This window comes from Calonectris borealis, chromosome 19 (genome assembly GCF_964195595.1).
Source record: "Calonectris borealis chromosome 19, bCalBor7.hap1.2, whole genome shotgun sequence".
In the NCBI taxonomy this organism is placed as follows: domain Eukaryota; kingdom Metazoa; phylum Chordata; class Aves; order Procellariiformes; family Procellariidae; genus Calonectris; species Calonectris borealis.
This window is the reverse complement of record NC_134330.1, coordinates 12830257-12850562: the sequence shown is the minus strand read 5'-3', so window position 1 is coordinate 12850562 and position 20306 is coordinate 12830257. Positions and strand designations below refer to the sequence as shown.

Sequence of the window (20306 nt, the reverse complement as noted above, 5' to 3'; positions counted from 1 at the left end):
GGATGGATGGATGGATGGATGGATGGATGGATGGATGGATGGATGGAGAAGCAATCCTGAGGAGAAGGACTGGGTGATACTGGTTAGTGACAAATGGGACATCAGCCGGCAATGTGCACTTGCAGCCCAGAAAGCCAGGCGTCTCCTGGGCTGCATCACCAGCAGCGTGGCCAGCAGCTCGAGGGAGGGGATGCTCCCCCACTGCTCCACTCTCCTCAGACCCCCCTGGAGCACCGCGTCCAGCTCTGGGGTCCCCAGCACAAGACAGGCATGGACCTGGTAGAGCAGGTCCAGAGGAGGCCACCAAAATGGTCCGAGGGCTGGGACACCTCTGCTATGGAGAAAGGCTGAGAGAGTTGGGGTTGTGCAGCCTGGAGAAGAGACGGCTCCGGGGAGACCTTACTGCGGTCGCTCAGTACCTAAAGGGGGCTTCTAGGAAAGAGGGAGAGACTTTTGAGCAGGGCCTGCACTGACAGGACAAGGGGCAACTGAAGAAGGGTAGGGTTAGGCTGGACGTAAGAAGAAATGTTGTATGATGGGGGTGGTGAGACACTGGCACAGGTTGCCCAGAGAAGCTGTGGATGTCCCATCCCTGGAAGTGTTCAAGGTCAGGTTGGACGGGGCTTTGAGCAACATGATCTAGTGGAAGACGTCCCTGCCCCTGGCAAGGGGTTGGACTGGATGATCTTTGAAGGTCCTTTCCAACCCAAACCATCCATGTGTGTCCATGATCCTATGACGGATGGGGAAGGCACCACCTGAAGCCCTCAGTCCAAGAGGACAGCCTTCAGTGCCCACGTAAGTGAATCATGGCAGTGGGATGTAAACCTGAACGCTTAACCCCAGCTAATATGTACATGACTCATCACTCGCAGATCTCTTTTGTGTCCCCTGTGGACCCATCTGTACGTGCAGGTTATCTGGAAACCCTCCTCAACTCCGGCCGAGGCTCGGTCTTCCATTACACGCGCACAATGCGCCGCTGTAGTTAGTCGCTTCCTTCTTGTAAACCTAACGCTGACACCATTGAGATAAGCAAAACGCCCAGAAGAAGGAAACAGGGTTAGCAAAGGTCACAACCGCGCTACTGAACCGTCAGCGCTGTGCTCACCGCTCCCATTTTTGCCACTTTGCTGCTCCCTGGGCTGCCAGCGCCCAGAGCTCCTCTGTCACCCACCTCCTTGCAAGCCCCAGAGGTCTATAGGGATAAATGCCCCCAGCATCTATCCCCATCAATGGGGTCATTTACCCCCATCAATGGCCCCCAACTTTGTCCACACTTCTCTACTTTGCAGCCCCTCTGTATCTGGATCAGTGCCATCAATGGTTCAGAAGATGGCTGATAAAACATGGCTCCCACCAATTTCCTTTGAAGCCCCTAAGTTCTGCCGTGGAGGCTTCATGTATGGGGAGCTGGAGGCTTCACGTGGAGCACGGCTCGTGCCTGTGGGGCCAGAGATGAAGCCATGCCAAAATACCTTCAGTATCTGCCCTCGGGTGCCTTCCTCCCTCTCCCAAAGTGCACGGAGCCCCCTCCCTTTGGTGGTCTCCAAACCTCTGCCTTAGGTGATCTTCAAATTGCCCCATCAGAGGAATCATTTTAATTATCTGCTTTTGTTTGTCCCTTGAATTGAGACCCGCGGACCCGGCAGCAATGCCACATGTCCAGCCAAGACTTGCACACCCACCGCCCAGGACCTCCTCACACCTTCTCCTGAGCTTTATTTCCGTGCAACCCAGAAGACGGGGGAGAAGAGGGCTGAGCAGATGCTCCCGGCAGATTTGCAATGCGTACGCTCACCTCAGCACCTACAACAAGCCCTAAATGTTAACAGCTTTGGCACATCTGCATAACGAATGAGGAACAAACTCATCTGAAATGAAACCACCTGATGCAATAGGTTGGGAAATGCCACAGCAAATGTTTTCTCTGCGGCCGGACCCCACTCTATGGGGCCAGACGCTGCCAGACCCCTGCCAGACCCTGCCTGCCATCTGCAGAGGGCTGCAGACGCCGAGCCTGCCTCAGGGCAGGCTTTGCAGGGGCAAAAGTATTTGTAGGAAATAGGCAACATATTTACTGCCCCAGGAAAGCTTCCAGCTCTGAGTGTATTCATATTTAAGCGCTGCGCGGCTGCAGGGAGAGGTCGGAGCAAAGCTGACGACGCCGGCTCGCAGCAACGCTGCCTCCTCCTCTGAGTGCTCCTGGAGGTTTTTCCGCTTTCTTTGGCATCACAGGCCACTTCCCAGCTCTCTCACCCCCCAACCCGGCAGCCGAGACCTCTGTCCGCCTCCCCGTCTCCCGCAGAGCCGCTTCCCAGAAGTGCCGGTGTGCCGTGGGCTATGAAGAGCTGCGGGTTTGCAGCCTGTGGTCTTGCAAAGGGGCAGTGGGCTTGACTCCCTCCACCAGTCCCAGTGGGATCAAGGTGCCCATTTCAGTCCGGGGGAAAATGGCAGAGCAAACGAACTGATGTCCAAATTATAGAGAAAAATGACATTTTTAATTCACCGCTTAGCATCCCCCGCATGCCGTGGGCGACCAGTGCCGGGATGATACCCTGTGGCTGAACCTGCTCCCCTCTCCCCCAGCAAGGACAGAGCTCACTCCCGGCATCCAAATCTCTGCCATTGGGAAGGTTTGACCTTTACAATTAATAAATACTGTTTTACTAAATACATACGACCTAAGCCTACAGATATTTAATACATACATAGGACCTAAGCCTAAAGGCAACAGAGGGCTGTCAGCACTGGAGCAGGATGGAGCTCCGTGTGCATCCCTCTGGGATTTCCCAGGACTTTAGAAACGAGCGTCCAGCTCCGTCAAGCCACAGCGCGGTCCCCAGGCCCCGGTCCCCAGCAGCCCTCCCCGGCGCCCAGGCCACCGCGCGCTGCCGGCTGTAACCGGAGCTCAGCACCCAGCGATGGGGTGTCCGTTCCCCGTGCAGAGGAGCAGGATGGGACAGAGGAGGAACAAGGGATGTTCTCGGATGGATGTACAACTGGAAAATAAACCAGTCCTGTTCTGGTATGCGAGCTCAAGCTTTCCTCATGCTCTTTTAAAAGTACTAGTGGGCCACGCTCCCCGTGTCCGACACCTCTCCTGTGTCTGCGGATGCTCCCCACCGCAGGTGATGCTCCCCGCAAGGAGCGCCGTGACTTCGCCGGGCTGCGAGCATCTGGCACGCCGCCCGCTCGCTGGGTGTGGAAAGCGCCTGGGGAGCACGCGGAGCCAGAGCAGGGATCTCCGCTGGGACACAGGGTGGAGCCCGAGGTGGAAAAAACCCCAGCGTATAAAGGAAACTGTGTTTCATGTGTTATTGCTGCCTGTCTGATGCTTACCAACAGGGAAATCGCAGGCACGATTCCGTGCAAAAGGCTGCAAAATCCCTTCCCGAGATCTAAATATTAGTTCTTACTCATTTTCCTTGTTCGAAAACAAATACTGCTGGCTGGAGTGCATGCCAGCACGCCTTTCGGCTTACCCAGCCCAAGAAGAAAGGGTTGCACTGTCCTGCTCCTGCCAGCCCTGGCACTGCGGCTGGAGAGGAACCGAGAGCGTAAACCCCAGCTCTGGGTGTGGAAAACATGCCTGTGCCTCCTGGCAGGACGGGGAGAACGGATGAGAGGCACTTGGACTGGGCACAGACAGCGAGAGGCGGCTCCGTCGGGAGCCTCTCCAGTGGCAGGAGGAGATGCCCCTGTGCTGGGAGCCACTGGTGCCCCAGCGCTCGCCCACGTGTGATCCCACAGGGACACGGGCTGGGCTCGGGGGGCTGCACCCACCACCCTGCTCCCTGCCTCCTCCGGCCCCGCGAGCGGGATGATGCACCCTCCGCAGTAGGATGGAGTTAGGGGGGATGCAGTGCTTGTCCCTACGGCTGCAGCGGGCAGGAGAGCCCTGGACACAGCCCTGCCTGCACACCTCTGCCCTGCCCGCACACCGCTGCCCTGCCTGCACACCGCTGCCCTGCCCGCACACCTCTGCCCTGCCTGCACACCGCTGCCCTGACCGCACACCTCTGCCCTGCCCGCACACCGCTGCCCTGCCTGCACACCGCTGCCCTGCCCGCACACCTCTGCCCTGCCTGCACACCTCTGCCCTGCCCGCACACCGCTGCCCTGCCCGCACACCTCTGCCCTGCCCGCACACCGCTGCCCTGCCCGCACACCTCTGCCCTGCCCGCACACCGCTGCTCTGCCCACACACCTCTACCCTGCCCGCACACCGCTGCCCTGCCCGCACACCTCTGCCCTGCCCGCACACCGCTGCCCTGCCCGCACACCTCTGCCCTGCCCGCACACCGCTGCCCTGCCCGCACACCGCTGCCCTGCCTGCACACCGCTGCCCTGACCGCACACCTCTGCCCTGCCCGCACACCTCTGCCCTGCCTGCACACCTCTGCCCTGACCGCACACCTCTGCCCTGCCCGCACACCTCTGCCCTGACCGCACACCGCTGCCCTGCCCGCACACCTCTGCCCTGTCTGCACACCTCTGCCCTGACCGCACACCTCTGCCCTGCCTGCACACCTCTGCCCTGACCGCACACCTCTGCCCTGACCGCACACCGCTGCCCTGCCCGCACACCGCTGCCCTGCCTGCACACCGCTGCTCTGCCCGCACACCTCTGCCCTGCCCGCACACCGCTGCCCTGCCCGCACACCGCTGCTCTGCCCGCACACCGCTGCCCTGACCGCACACCTCTGCCCTGCCTGCACACCGCTGCCCTGCCCGCACACCTCTGCCCTGCCCGCACACCGCTGCCCTGCCTGCACACCGCTGCCCTGCCCGCACACCTCTGCCCTGCCTGCACACCGCTGCCCTGACTGCACACCTCTGCCCTGCCCGCACACTGCTGCCCTGCCCGCACACCTCTGCCCTGCCCGCACACCGCTGCCCTGCCCGCACACCGCTGCCCTGCCTGCACACCGCTGCTCTGCCCGCACACCGCTGCTCTGCCCGCACACCTCTGCCCTGCCCGCACACCGCTGCCCTGCCCGCACACCGCTGCTCTGCCCGCACACCGCTGCCCTGACCGCACACCTCTGCCCTGCCTGCACACCGCTGCCCTGCCTGCACACCGCTGCCCTGCCCGCACACCTCTGCCCTGCCTGCACACCGCTGCCCTGCCTGCACACCGCTGCCCTGCCCGCACACCTCTGCCCTGCCTGCACACCGCTGCCCTGACTGCACACCTCTGCCCTGCCCGCACACTGCTGCCCTGCCCGCACACCGCTGCCCTGCCTGCACACCGCTGGTCTGCCCGCACACCGCTGCCCTGCCCGCACACCGCTGCTCTGCCCGCACACCTCTGCCCTGCCCGCACACGCTGCCCTGACCGCACACCTCTGCCCTGCCCGCACACCGCTGCCCTGCCTGCACACCTCTGCCCTGCCCGCACACCGCTGCCCTGCCCGCACACCGCTGCCCTGACCGCACACTGCAGCTGCAGGCAGCAGCACAGCCCCAGCCCGGTGCAGGCCAGGGAGACCGGGCAGCTGAAGGGCTCTGCACCCCGAGGATGCCCCTGCCAGAGTTAAAAAGGGCAGAGGGAAGGGCAGCCCCAGTGTCTCCATGTTGTTTCAGGAAATCGGAGGGTATAATCTGAGAGGGAAATCTCTGCTCTCAAAAGCAAATCACAGCATCCGGAGCATGCACAATGCTATCGCTGCCAACCACCTCTTGCCCGCCCAATGCTGGGTGTGCATCACCGGCAGAGGGGCACACAGGACACCAAAACGATGACGTATCGGCTCCGAGAGACGAAGTGTGTGCTCCTGGCTACGTATCAACAGCTGAGCTGGAACTGAAGCGCAAGCAGGCACCTCTTCCCCAACCATCAGTCACCCCCATCTGTGATACAGCACTCACGTCAGCAAACGAGCTTCGCGCAGCAACTCAGTGCCGCTCTCCCAGAGACGGCAATAAGGGGTCTGGCTGGTGCAGCGAAGTCCTGAAGTTTTCCAAGTACTTAAAATCAAACGTCCTACTAAACACTTCCGATTTCATTCTTCTTCAGCAATTCCGCAGTTGTCAGACACTGCCAGGCCAGCCCAGCACAGGGGACCGTGGTCCTCACCGCCCGCAGGGCACCCTCCTGCAAGGGATATGCTCTGCTGGAAGGTGACAGGGCTGGCCGGCGTGACGCGGGGACAAGGGCTCCGTGAAAGCTGGCGGGTGCCAGCCAGCCTCTCGGACACAAAAGCCACAGGGCTCAGTCTGGGCGAAGGCGGATGGATGGCTGGGCGAGGCACCAGCCCGAGGACCGCGGGAGCTGCACCCAGTGCTTCTGCAGAGAAAAATCTCCGTGTTCCTACAGCATTTGGGGAATCTGGACTTTTTTTTACATTTTTGGATAAATAAAGAAGATTGTGCTAGAAATCTACTGACTGATATTATCAGAAACAACTCAAAGAGCCCTGAACACAGCCCTGCTGCCATGGCCAGTCCCCCGTGCCGTACCCAAGTGCTCACCAGCGAGGCTCGGAGAAACAGAAATCCGCATGGTGAGAACTGGTGAGAATTTGCACGATGCTGCTACCTGGGAGAAGAGCATATTGCAACTAAACACCAGCACCAGGAAAAAATGCAGGTGAGAAGCAGACATTCCCGTACAGGAGTGCCCAGGCTGCCAGGACTGCCCGGGCATCTCTGCTGCGGTGCTGCAGTCGTTACGTGGGGCAGTCACGTGGAAGGAGCTGAGCACCGGTCCTTCCTACCCTGTAGGGCTGGAAAAGATGGAAATAGCTAGGATAAGAAGAATAAGCTCTTGCCATGGCCACGCATGCTGCTCACAGGACGCTGGTTATTTCACCGAGCAGTAAACACGCTGCTTCTCTTCGCAGGCTGGAAAGGAACAGTCCCTTGGAGGTGCTGGGACCAGATACCCCAAATTTGCTTATCATCAGAAGAAAGGAGCTGGCAGATTTCATCCCCTCTGATAGGAATCAGCAGTTCTTAGCATTTCCACAATGTGCAAAACCCCTTTTTCCTGCTGATGGGAAGAGAAGCTGGATAGCTAGAGGATAATTGCTGCTGGAGCTAGTGAGCGTGGCAGAAAGGGAGAAAAAAGGGTTAAAATGTAAAACAATATAACGGACACAGCCTGGCTAATTGCCATTTCCACGCGACGGCTGATTAGAAGAAAGAATTGCTTCAGGTTTGACCTCAGATGAATTTTTCCCAGGTAAGTCCCATTCCCAGCAGGCATCGGTGTCGTGTCAGCCCATCCCGGCGACGCAGCCCTGCTGCCTGAACGACGCCTGCACACGCAGGGGACGCGGAGGCCAGCAGACAACTGGCAGCAGGGACCCGAAATGTGATAAAAACTCTTGAGGGGGAGATTGCAGCCATGGCATGCCCGAAAACGGTATCCAAGTATTAAGGGATTAATGGAGAAGTCTAGAGGTGATATAGTTAATTATACCCCTCTCCCATGGGAGGGAGGATCCAGACCCGCTGGGATGCCCGGGGGAGCCTGTGCCAGCCCTCGGGCAGTGGCAGGGCAGCTCTGCCTGCACACCCCTGCCCTGGCTTTGCACCACAGCCAAAACCCCAGCTAATTTTAAGGGGCTGAAAACCACAGGTTTTGTTAAACCAACTCTTTGCTCCCATTTACTCGCTGCTGTGCAGCAGACGAAGCTTCGCTTCCCTCCCAGTGGGCAGAAATCGCTGAACATTTTGTCTGAGCTCTGTGCTCACCACCCAGCAGCTTTAGCAAATACCTGATCGCTTATCCACCCCCCAGACATTATTAATTTCTGCAGCTTCGTCCAACACTGCCGGCACACAGGGAGCAATGCTGCCAAACCAGCCGCGCCGAGACACAAAATCTGGGGGTTACAGAAAACACAGTCAGGGGTGAGAGACCTCATTCCCTGGGAAAACCATTTCGCAGAGGCTCAATGGCTGGTGTGAGGGCACTGGGAATAAGGCAAAGGAGAAAGAAGACCCAGTCCGAGTGGAAAAAATGCAGGACATGGTTCCCAGCTCGGCACTTGCGGCAGTGGGACTCTTCAAACTTGGACATCTCAGCTAAAAAAATAATAAAACTGGAATGCATAAGCAGAGAGCAGCCCTATTTCTAGCTGCGACTCCTCCCTGTGTGCGTGGCCTCCCAGACGACTCAGAAACTCAAGGCACTTCTTTCCGAGCTATAAAAAGAGCTGGAGCAGGACTGCAATAGCCGGGAAGACAAACAAGAGGGGAGCGTGTCCTCCCATCGAGGCCAAGTGCATCTCACCAGGTGAGGAGCAAAGCCAGGAGATGCTCAACCCAACTCCTCAGCTAACGTCACCTTTTGAGGTGCCCACGAGGAGGGAGGGCTGTGGGGCACAGCAGAAACTCCAGGCTGGATCCCACCCACCGAAACGCTGGCTGTGCCATGTCCCGAGTCATCCCACCGCCTCTCACCCCTCCTGTGCAAGGAGGAGTAGTGAAGGTCCCCCCACTCGTCACCCCCCCACCCGTCACCCCGACATAAGCCTGGGTCACCAGAGCAAGGAGGTCCTCTGTGCCTGGGGGGAGGCACAGGTACATCCATGGACATCTGTGGCAGGTACCACGGTGAGCAGAGCTGGGGCACAAAGCCTTTCCTGGGACCACGGGGAGGAATGAGCCGCAACAAAACGCAGCTCCCTGCTCCCCAGGCGGGCTGCTGACGGGATTAAAAACCTTGCCCGACACCCACTCCACACGTCCCAGCAGGACAGTACGAACCATGCAAGTTCCAGGTAACAGAATGAGACCATAAAATTCAGTAAACTCAGAAATACCTACTTTTGCCCCCTGCAGACAAGTATTTGCCTCCACAGAAACAGTCAAACATTGCTGACTCTGTCAAAACATTTCATTCCCATTTGGGAAGTGCACAAAACCTTTCTGGCTGGGAAAACACAAGGTCTCCACCAGGTCACGGACTGGGAATGGCTCCACCAGAAGAGATGACTTCTTCAATGACTTCATTGACTTATTCAATGCAGAAGTCATCATCTCTTCTGGTGGAGCCATTCCTACTCTACATTGACTTCTTCAACACAGAAGTCGTCAAAGTCTTCTGCTGCCTCCACTTCAGCATTGCCTTAAAACCTTGGAAAATCTTCACAAAATCGGTGGCGTGGGACTTTTGCTGTGAGCAGTTCTGAGGGTTGTAGAGCTGGACTGGGTGGCCCACAAAGAGCAACCTGAAGACAGCACGCTTAGTGCACGCAGTAACCGTGGTTCAATAGAAAAGGAACAACCACGATGCCCACGGACCAGCAAGGGCGAGGGCCAGAACCAGTGTCAACTGCTGCCAAGCCCACTGAGATGCAGAAGTGCTGATCAGTGCTTGAGTCAGTGGATTGCAGAGATTGCATTTAGTCCTCACCTGGATGAACAGTGACCTTCACCAGTGGCAGGCTGGGGACCTGAGGGCCACATCTCGCTTGTGCAGAAGATGCAAATTGCTCTTTGTGACCATACCCAGACGCCCAGTCCCGGGGAAGCGCTGCTTGGTGGGAGCTGCAATCTCAGGACATGCATCACTAGGTCGGTGAGGTCTACTGCTGAGGTCCCAGCACTCATGCCATCACTTCTTTTCTGGGCTCTCAGGAGGAGGTGGGACAATTTCTGGGTGTCCCTTATGTCCTGGCACAAGCACCTTGCAACCCCATTTGCACTTACGAAACCCTGTATTCTTGTTCACTTCCATGTGAACACAATGACTGGAAAACACTATTTTCCAGCCAGCATCTGCTAAATAAAATAAAAAGCAATGCCATGCACTCTCTAGAGAGCGCCGAGCTGCTCGCATGGAATAAAACAGACAAATGGTAACAATAAATAGCAAGTCTCCAGCCCAGCCCTGGCGAGAGAAGCCTCTTCTCCAAAGGGTCCCTTTGTTTGCTGCAACTTGCCTCTTTTCTGCATGGTAAATATTTAACGTGCCCTCCTCGGCGGCAGTGCCTCGGCTGCCAGCCCAGCTCCGGCAGCACCGTGGTGCCGGCCGAGGGGCTGCGCCGTCCCATGCAGGAATCGGGTCACTTGGCAAAGCGGTGAACGCAGTGGAAAGCCGGGTGGTGAATACCAGACCACGGGAGACCCCCAGGGAACAGAAGCCTAGATGCCAACAGCCTCTGATGGAGCATTTGGGGCAGCAGGACCAAAAACCCACCCGAGAAGGAACAGGCTGATGCTGTTAAATTGGGATTTATTGCAATCACATCAAGCTGGCTACCAGTCAGGCTAGGTAAAAATAGCATGTAAAATTATGAAAGTCCTGGAATAAAGTAACCATAGCTTCAGCAATCTGACCTGCAAGGATGCTTAGCAGAGTTCCGTTAGTTTGCTCGACAGCCAAGAAACACAGAATCTTCTCCACCTCAAGACTCAAAGGATGGCAGATCTGGGCAACTCAAGTCAACCTCACAATCTGAGTTTCATGACAAAGCCCTAAAAAAAGCCTGGTAACCTCACTATGAGCTGCATAAAGCTGAACGAGCTCTAGAGCTACCTGATTTCTCAGTAACACAGCTTTTGCAGCCGCCGTGCTGATGCTTTTTGTGCTGGTGGGAACAGAGAATGCAACGGCATCTGCTTGTCCGAGTGCCAAACCAGCACGGCCAGCTAAAGGCAGGGCAAGAAGGGATCAGCAAGCGTGCGCCAAGCCCCGTGGGAGGGCACAGGCTCCAAGACACAGCTGACGGACATACCCACCTCAAAGCCTGCGGTGGGGACTGGGACCATCTGGTAGCACCTCTGTGCTGGACTGAAGGTGTTGTTGCAAGCCATGGCCACGACCACACCTTGCAGCAGCCTCAAGGCTAAGCCTGTCCTCGTGGTACACCACCAGCCATGACCACAACCAACTTACACTACGCTCTCTCCATCGGTGTGAGACTTGTCAAGCTGCAGAAATGTCCCACCAAAGAAGGGATCGAAATTCTGTGGTTACAAAAGGAAGCTCCATGTGCTAAGACACAGTTTTAATTTGAACAAGGGTGGAGTTAGGCTGGACATAGGTATGAAATTCTGTATGATGGGGGTGGTGAGACACTGGCACGGGTTGCCCAGAGAAGCTGTGGATGCCCCATCCCTGGAAGTGTTCAAGGTCAGGTTGGACGGGGCTCTGAGCAACCTGATCTCGTGGAAGCTGTCCCTGCCCACGGCAGGGGGCTGGACTGCGTGATCTTTGAAGATCCTTTCCAACCCAAACCATGATAAAATATTAAATGTCTCTATACGCCTTTGAGCAAGTAACTTCACCTTTTGCATGTAGACCAGGGATCGTTTACCTTCCACCGTGATTAGCCCAGAGCAGCACACAATGTATAATTAGTCCAGCCGTGGGCTGGGACTCGCACATCCGGGCTTAAATACCGGCTGCGCTGCTGGTTTCTGCTGTCACCCGGGGAACAGCCTGTCCCCAGGAAGTTTTCTTATTTGGTGACTGTGGAAAATAAATCAGCCAAGCTGGTGGCAGAGATTAGGGCCAGGATCCGGCCCTTCCTCCAGCCCTTGTGCTGCCGTGTGACGCCCCGGTTGCTGGCCCCGTATCCCGACTGTCCCAGCACAGTTCGCCCTCAGGGGAAGGTGGAGAGGGACCGAATCCCTTTAAGGACAAAGAGGTTTTAAGTCGATTCTCCGTACCCCGTGCCAGCACCCAGCCCACCCGGGCTGAGCCATGGGGCTGCCCACAAAGCCTCCCCTCCTGCCTGCACCGAGGCGTCCCGGGGCCAGTCCTCACCAGCCCTCCCCGCATTGCTTGCTGTGTGCTGATTATGTTTTTTAAACAGAATTGTCAATATTCTTCATTAAAAAAATACATTTTTAATAAAAAAGATTTTTTTTTAAAGTTAAAGTGTCAGGTTTGTATGAGAACAAGCCTGCAAAGATGTGGCAACCTCTGGCTCTAGCCACTGCCCCTGTTCTTGCTTGCTTTGAGTTACGAATACATCTAGTTTTCTGGCTCAGAAATACACGTGTCCGAGGACCCAGGCGTCTGTCGAGCTCAGGATCTGTGCAAAGGCTGGGGCAGCCGTTTTAGTCCGCCAGCCACACCAGCGAATGAGTTACACAGCCCGAGGCAGGCGATGGGATGAGCACGGGCACAGCATTCCGGTGCCGGGGCTCATGCCTCGTGCCTGCGTGCCGGACGGTGCCGGAGCAGGCGATGCTCAGCCTGGCCCCATGTCGCACCCTTGGGATGATGCCCAGGGAGCTGCAACAGGCACCTTCTCCCCATCCTTGGTTTCTCAATCTTCAGCCAAAATTGTCTCTCTTGCAGCTTCAGCCCTTTCACTTTGGTCTGTCCAGAGGTTTTTTCCCCTGGAAGAGCAAAGCTGGGAAGAGCCACCCTCTCCTTGTGACAGGTGCCCACATCCTACCTGCCCTTCCCCACCATTTTCCCTGGGCTCAAGGGTCACTGCCGGTGCTGGCGGAGGGGACCACGCTCAGTCCAGAGTCCTCTGACGGGGAATTTGGTAAAAATAATCTGCCTGGCTGGCTGCTTCTCCCCAGCTTTGCAGGAGGATGGAGTTAAATGGGCTGAATTTCAGAGGGCAAGAGCCCCCGCGCTCCTTAGCACAGGACACCTTGGCACAGAGCCCTCTCCTAACTCAGAGCCACTGAATTCAACCTCCTCGGCTCACATCGTTCATGCTGATCTGTATTTTAAAGATCAGATTTTAAAGAGCCTCTTGAAACCATCAGGGCAGCATGTGCTGAGCGAGGGGCAAAGGGTTTTTGGGGCAGCAACGTCCTCCAGCATCCCCGCCTTCCCGCTCAGCCTCCGGCGTGATTTGGGGCGAGGTCCCTCCTTGTTACTTGGTGGTCCAAAAACATCACGTTCCCATCTGGAGCAGCCCCCTGGACTCGGTGGCAGACGTCCCCCCACTTTCAGCACCAAACCTATTTATCCTCCTGAGGCTCGGCCGCTTCTGGAGTCCATCACCACATTAAAAAACTCAGTTATTTCTGCATATATTTAAAAAAACCCCAAACCCCTCCATCCCAGATTGCACTAAAGAGAAAAGCAGCCCCTAATCTGGTAAAAGACAAACTATTTTCTTTCCCTGGGGATGGAAATAAGTTCCTAACAGGGGCTCGCTCAAAAGAGATGAGATGACTCATTTCTTCGCTGCTGAAGCTGTATTCAATCCCAAGCACCTCTAATTCCAATTAAAAGACAGGAGACCGAAAGCATGGGGGTTCACACAGTACAAAGCACAGGAGCTCATTTTCCTGGAGATGAAAGAGCCGTGAATTAATCCCCTGTATCACCTACTCCCCCAGGATGGGCTCAGCTGCCTTCAGCCCTCGCTCCCCGCAGCCAGGAGCTATTTTTTCCTGTTCTTGCTAGTGTCAATATGTTTCTTTAAATATCTTTTCAGAGAGGCTATATATATAGCCCCACTCTGGTGCTTTGAAAGAAGCCTCATTTCCTGTGTAAGAACTGAAGTTCTTGGCAAAGCTGCCGGCGGCTGCAGCATCCGAACCACAAAAATTGTTTTTTTCAGTAGTAAAATGGCATTTCCTCCGCAACTGCGAGTCGTACCGAGCCGAGTCTGGTCTGAAACCAACAGGGCTGCTGTGGATGGGAGATAAGGTGCCATATTTCCAATTATGTAAATGATGGGGGAAAGGGATTAATTGCATTAATAGCAGCGGTTGGGCTGCAACGGTGCCCGAAGGTGGCACAGCCCATCACAGGGACTGGGATGGGCACAAAGCTGCTTTCAACCTGCATTTGGCTGGGAAAAATTTTGCTTCCCACATCAAAAGGATTTACTAACCAACATTGGGGGAGGAAAAAAAAAAGCCCAGTTCATTTGACATTACTTTGTGCCCGACACGTTTTCTCCTTCTTCTGCACGGTTGCTGAATGCCTGGTTTTTGAGAGGGCTCCTCCAGCAGCAGAGCAGGAAAGAAATCACCTTTCCAGCCCCTGCAAGATGGTGGTAGAACGGCTCACGGATGCTCGGGACCTTAAAAACCTTTCTGAGAAGACGTTGGCATCAGCTGAGTTCAGCGTCCTGCATCTCTCCACCGGGAAGCCCCCAGCTGCAGGGTTTGACACCCCTCTGCACCATGTTGAGGACCTGTTATGATAGGAGCGACGCAGACAGCTCAGCAATCACCTTCTGCTGCAAATATGTCTTTCCAGGGTAATTTCTGAGTCATAAATTGCTTTTATTGCTGGTCCAGCAGCAACACACAGTCCTAAGGACCCAGTGTGCAAACGTGAAAGAGAAGGTGGTGGCCGTGGGCAACCCAAGCAGTCCACGCTTCTCTTTGCTACTTGGTGACTTTCTCAGAAAAAAACTGCATTCAAAGAAGACAAAGTGCAAGTTTTTTACTTTCTGGAGGAATTTTAAACAAGAAGTGTCTTCTCCCAACACTCACCACTATCAGGATGGATCACCCTTGGGATTGTCCCCACTGGACAACTGCACATGGACCCCGATGGGCACGTAACCTTGGTACGAGGCAGCACCACGTCTCCTGGCACAAAGCCCCGGCAGACATGAGTTCTGGGGGACAAGCACGAAACTTCTGTCCCCCTCCACAACCCCAGGCCCTGCCTCCACCAGTGCTGCATGGATGTCCTCACCGCTGGGACCCAGCACCACCTCTGGACTGGGCAGCCTGCAGTGGTGTGGGGCATGATGGCTCATGATGAAGCATGGCCGGGGCATTGAAGCAATGCTCAGGACAGGGGGAAATATAGGAGAGTCATATTGTTGTCTTTGCAGCCCAGAAGACAACACGCAATCACAAGGGCTTTCCTTCTGCCCAAAAGCCACAGGGGCAGGGACAAGGACGGGAGCTCAGCGCACATCCTGCTGGGACTCCAAGTTCACTTCCCCCGTCTTCGCTTTCTGAGCACGTTTGCCCCTCTCCAGCGTTTGGTTTCCCGAAAGAGGGAAGGGGCCGGTGCAGCAGCAGCTGAGCAGAATCACGCTGGGTCAGGAAGGAGACCTTCCCACACCTTCAGCTTTCCAGGTGCCAGCTGGTGCTTGGGGATGCCATGCACCACCTCCGTGAGTCTGCAATTCTGCCTGCGCTGATGCCGAGCAGCGCCTGGCCTCGCTGGCCACGTCCCTGCTGGGAACGAAGGGAAATTCCCCACGGCAGTCCAAAACATGAGTGAAGAAGCACCACAGCCTGGCATTTCACCTCGGTGCACATTCTCCATGCCCCACAGAAGTCCTGCGTCCTTCTGACTCCATTTGCACCCTCAAGACCTTGGCTCATCCAACCGCTGAACATCTGGTCTTTGCCAAACCAGCCAAGCAAGTCAGCACGGAATGAAATTCGCTCCTCGGCACCATCGTGGCACATGGATGTCTGCTGTGGACAACTGCGGTGAGGAGAAGGGGAGGGAGACTCAAGAAGGGAAGATCCCAATGCACCAACCTAAATGAGGAGGTCTTCAGACCTTCCCTGCAGAGGTCCGACACCAGGACATGCTCCTCAATACAACCAGGAGAACTAGCAAGGATGCAAACATCAGACTCAGATACCATGTGAAATACAAACATTTATCTCAACATATGGCAGAATTTTCACTTTTGGTGTTTTTTCTCCTCTCTTGGTGACCTTTGCTCTGTCCAAAGATTTATTTTACTGAGGTTGAAGCAATAAGCAGCGACGAATCACAGCAAGTGAAACATCAGCAAAAGGGAGGCAGTCGTTGCAACACTTGTCCCCTCCACGGCAGTGATGCACCCCGTACGTCCGTGCATCTGCAGGATTTGGTGTCCCTGTCGCTCAACTTCCTGTGAAAACTATCAGTGTTGACAGCAAAAGAAAAGGGGAGCCCTTGGGCATGTGTCCAAACCAGACGGCCTGATCTCCACGGTTCTCACTGAGCAGCTCTCGCCCAGCAGGCAGCAGGGACACGCGCAGCAGCACAACGGCAGGGACACCGTGCTTCGGCGTGTCCTCAGGTTTCTCACATTTGCATCACCAGGAAAACCGAGACACTTGACCAACCATGGGAGAAGAAAAGAGGCCACCGGAAAATTTAGTCCCATTTGTCCCCAAGCCGACAGATGGATGTTGTCAGGGCAGAGATGTTGTGCAATGTGATGACCACCGTGAAAGCATCCCACCACCAGTTTCCCACCACCATGAGAGCGTCCAACCACCAGAATGTCCCACCACCAACACAGTGTCCCACCATCAGACCTTCCCATCATCAGAATGTCCCACCACCACCACCAGAACGTCCCATGACCACCAGAGCTTCATCGAGTGCTCTTGTTTTTCCAAGCTGAGTCTCAAACCACATAAATCAGGTGATGCCAAACCCAAGTAGGTGTTATTCAGGCTCACCGAAGGCCCGTTTTGACACACTTTCTGCCTGTTCAGGCTCTTTTAGCCCAGAATAAGTCTTTCTGGTGAGTGAGCTGCTGTCACAAGACAGTCAGGTTTGGAGGAGAGGAGGGAATGAGCCTGTACATGCAGAAACACGGGTAAAATCTTCATTTTAAAAGCCATTTAACAGATTAAACTTTTCTTAAGAAAAGCCACTTCCAAAAAAAACCCACAAAACCAAAAACCCAAAACCCCACAAAGTTTCTAGAAAAAAAACTCAGAAAGAGGAAGTTCGACAAAAACTGTGGATGACCAACATGTGGAATCTGAGGGGTGCCTGGCAAGTTCCCTAAACTGGAGAGAAAGAGAGAATTATGCAAAAAAAAAGTGGGGGGTGGGGGGGAAGGAGTAAGAAAGGAAATTGCACAGAGCTAAACACACAGAAGAACGAAAAGCCAGGCAGGGACTGAGCTCCTAAAAACACATGCTGTGTCATTTGTCTGCAAATCAGACAAGGAAGATTAAACCCAGCTAGTACGGATGTGGCAGGCGGCGCGAGGGCTCGCGGTGCTGCCGGCGCGGTGTTGGGTGCCGCGTGCGCCGCTCCTCCAGCCCAGCCCGCCGCCCTCTCCAGGTCTGCCCTTCCTGGGGGAGCAGCGGCTCCCAGGGAGCACGCAGGAGCTTCGGGGATCCATGGGGTCGTTTGCTGACACACAGGACCAGGCAGGCAATTGCATGCACAAACTAGTCCCAGTTCCACCTCTAGTGCTATAAATAATTGATTTTTGAGGTAACTTGAGCAAGGAAGGTAAGAAGATTCCCTGTACATAATTTCACATCCAACCTTAAATCCTGATGTTTCTCTTTCTGCAAAAAAAAAAAACCAAACCCTCAGAGCTGATCCTTGGTCTTTATTTTCATTACTGAGCCATCACCCACGTGCCATTCCCACTCTGGTCTCATCCAGGTCCTGCTCCCCCCCTGCTCGGCTCCCACTGCTGGCCACTACCTCTGCCCCTCTCCTGCCTCAGTTTCCCTTTCTCTCCCACAGCAGTCAGGATGGCACCGCTTCGCCTTTACCTTCCCTCCCTGGACACAGAGCAGCGGTGAGCTGTCCCCAGCTCCTCCTGCTGCCATCCATCCCTCTTCACCCTCCCCGACGCTTGTCCGGGCATCTCCCCAGCTGCTTCCAAGCATGCCCTTTCCCCAAATCGCCAGCTTTTTACCCCAAAGCACTCCTGCTGCCCCCCCAGCTCTGCTGCCACCTTCCCCTCTGCGCAGGACATCAAGCCGTCACTTAAAACGCCGATGAAGGGCAGAAAGGCCCCATCCAGACGCTGTGGATGCTGCTGGGGAGCAAACTACGTCCGCTTTTCAACAGGTTGGTGCCTCTTCCCAAGAGCCGCCTGCGGGGACAGTCCCTGTCCTGTGCTCTGCCACGTCCCTGAGCGGCACGGGAGGTCTCTGGCGGGTAACACCCAATGGTGTGACCGACCCCGCTTGCCACGGAGCCGCGCCGCGTCCCCTCCAACCGACGGGGGCAGAGGCTCTCGTGTCCTGAGGGCGCCTCTGAGCAGAGGACGCAAGATGGAGCCCAGGGTGGAGAGGGCACTGGCCTGGGCACGACGCCCGGCTCCGGCTGGGCTTGGAGGTCAAACCCCGCCAGCAACCCAAGCCAGCCGGTAAGTGCCCCCCGGCCGGAGCCAGGTTTGCCCCCCGCCCCACAGCCCAGGCCAGAGGTGAGCCCCCCGGCCCCCCGCCCCACAGCCCAGGCCAGAGGTGAGCCCCCCGGCCCCCCGCCAGCAGCCCCAGCCGGGACAGCCGCTGGCGGGAGGGGGCCAGACTGGGCAGCCCGCTGGCGGGCCCAGGCCGCCCGGCTGCCACCGCACTCCGCTGTCCCCAGGCACGCTGCTGGGCTCCTCCCTCACCGCCCCCAGGGGAAAGGCTCAGGCACAGCCCGGGGGCCCAGGCCGGCCGAGGGGGAGCCCAGGGGGACCCATCCTCCATGGCAACCCACTGCCCTCCTGGGCGGGGCTGGCCTGAGTGGGCGGAGCCAGCCCAGCCCTGCCCCACCTGCTCAAGCAATCTCCACCTACCTGGAGCAGCCCCGCCCACTGGAGCCAACCCAGCTCACCTGGGCCGGCTCCACCCACTCAGGCCAGCTCCGCCCACCCAGTCAAGCTCCGCCTACCCGTGCAAGCTCTGCCCAGTTGTGCCAACACAACCTACTGGCCAATTCGAGCTAGCCCCGCCCACCCGGGACAGCCCCCGTTCTGCGGCTCACTTGGGCTGGCTCCGCCCACTCAAGCAAGCCCCGCCCACCTGCAATAGCCCCGCCCAGGCGGGCCAGCCCCGCCCAATTGAACCAACTCCAGCTACCTGACAGGCTCCGCCCCTCCGGCCGGCCCCGCCCCCCGGGCCGGCCCCGCCCCCTCGGGCGGCACCCCCTCCGGGTCGGCATCACCCGCCGGGCCGGCCCCGCCCTGCGGCCCCGCCCCGTACCTGGGCACGCTCGAAGTTCTCCCGCTCCGCCTCCAGACCGCCGCCGCCCGCCCGCCGGCTCAGCACCTTGGGCAGCGGGTTGGACACCTGCTTCATGGAGCTGCTCACGCGGTCCATGGCCCCGCCGCGCCCGCCGCCGCTCCGGCCCCGCCGCGCCGCGCCCTCGCCACCGCTCCGCTCGGCGCCGCCGCTGGCCGGACCCCGCGCCATTGGCCCGCCCACCTGTCACTCACACATGAGCACACCCCGCCGGCACCTCCTCCACCACGGTGGCTCCGCCCACCGTCCCGCCCCTTCGCTCTCATTGGTCGCCCTCACTGCCACTCGGGAGGGGCCCCGGGGAAGGCCGGCCCCGAGCCGGCTCGGGCGGCCAGCTCACGTGACGGCCGCCAAGCTCACTGGTCCAGCCGGACGCCACTCAACGCCAGCTCCCGCCCCTCCGCCAGAGTCCCGCCCTCTGCCCCGCCTTTAGGGCCCACCCTCTTAGCACCGCCCTCCTCAGCCCTGTGGTCACGCCTCCCTGCCATCGCCCTGTGATGATTGGCCTCCGCGCCTGCCGCTGACACCCCGCTGCCCCTCCCCGCGCCTCGCCCTTGCGCGGCGTGGCGCCCCCTGGCGGGGACGGGCGGGTCCGCTGAGGGCCGGGGCCGGAGCAGGGTCTCGGTCCGGGTAGCGAGGCCGCTCGGGCCCCGGCCCCGGCCGGGAAGGGCTCTGCGGTGCCCGGCCCAGCCCCGGGGCTGAGCGAGCCCCCCGGGGCTCGGGGACCCGGTGCCGAAGGGCTCTGAGCTGCGGCCGGAGCCGGCCCCGGTGGGCAGGCCCGGGGGTCCCACAGGCCCAGGCGTGCGGCCTGCGTGGCTCCCGCTCCGCTGAGGCCCTGCCCCGGGCTCCCGGCCTGGCCCAGCCCCACGGCAGGTTGCGGCTTCTGCTCTCTCCTGCAGCTTGGCCCAAAATATAAACAGGCCACGGGGGAGCACGGCGGCGTGCGGCCCTGCCGGCTCCCCGGGGGGGTTGCGGGGAGCCCTCGGCTGCGCATCGTCTCCCTCCCCCCCTCTCTGTCACAGGCTCGGGTCAGCCCCCGGGTCAGCCCCGCTGGGCGCTGTGTGCTGGCTGGGCTGAGCTGCGCTCCCGGTATCCCGCTGGGCAGCATTCGTCAGGCTTCGCTCAGCATTTGGGGTGGATTCAGGGCTTCACAGCCCTGCGTGGGGCCGGGGGGGAGGTCAGGAGGAGGCATCCCTGGGGTGTCAGCGTGGAGAGGGCGACCGCAGCCAGCAGGAAGGTCGTGTGGGCCTTTTCTGTCATCCAAGCTGCGGATGGGGAACTCTGGAGAGGTGTGTGCTCGGGCCGGAGGCAGCTGGCAGAGCAGAGCGAGGAGAATAGGTCATTTCTCTGGTAGCATTGGCAGAGGGGCAAAAAAATGGTTACAGGTGTCTGAAAAACAAGGAAAGAGAAGCAGGAGAAGGTTTTCACTTCCCGTGAACAGCTGGCAGATTAATGGCTGAGTT

At 57.9% G+C, this 20306-nt stretch overlaps 1 protein-coding gene across 1 annotated transcript in view; it reads right to left on the bottom strand.

Moving 5' to 3' along the window:
• Positions 1 to 19014, bottom strand: part of HIP1 (huntingtin interacting protein 1) — a 54527-nt gene extending 35513 nt beyond the window's left edge. The window contains exon 1 of the mRNA XM_075169062.1: positions 18805 to 19014. Within this exon, the coding sequence (XP_075025163.1) occupies positions 18805 to 19014 (210 nt within the window). The remainder of the gene's footprint in view (positions 1 to 18804) is intronic.
• Between the last annotated feature and the right edge of the window lie 1292 nt (positions 19015 to 20306).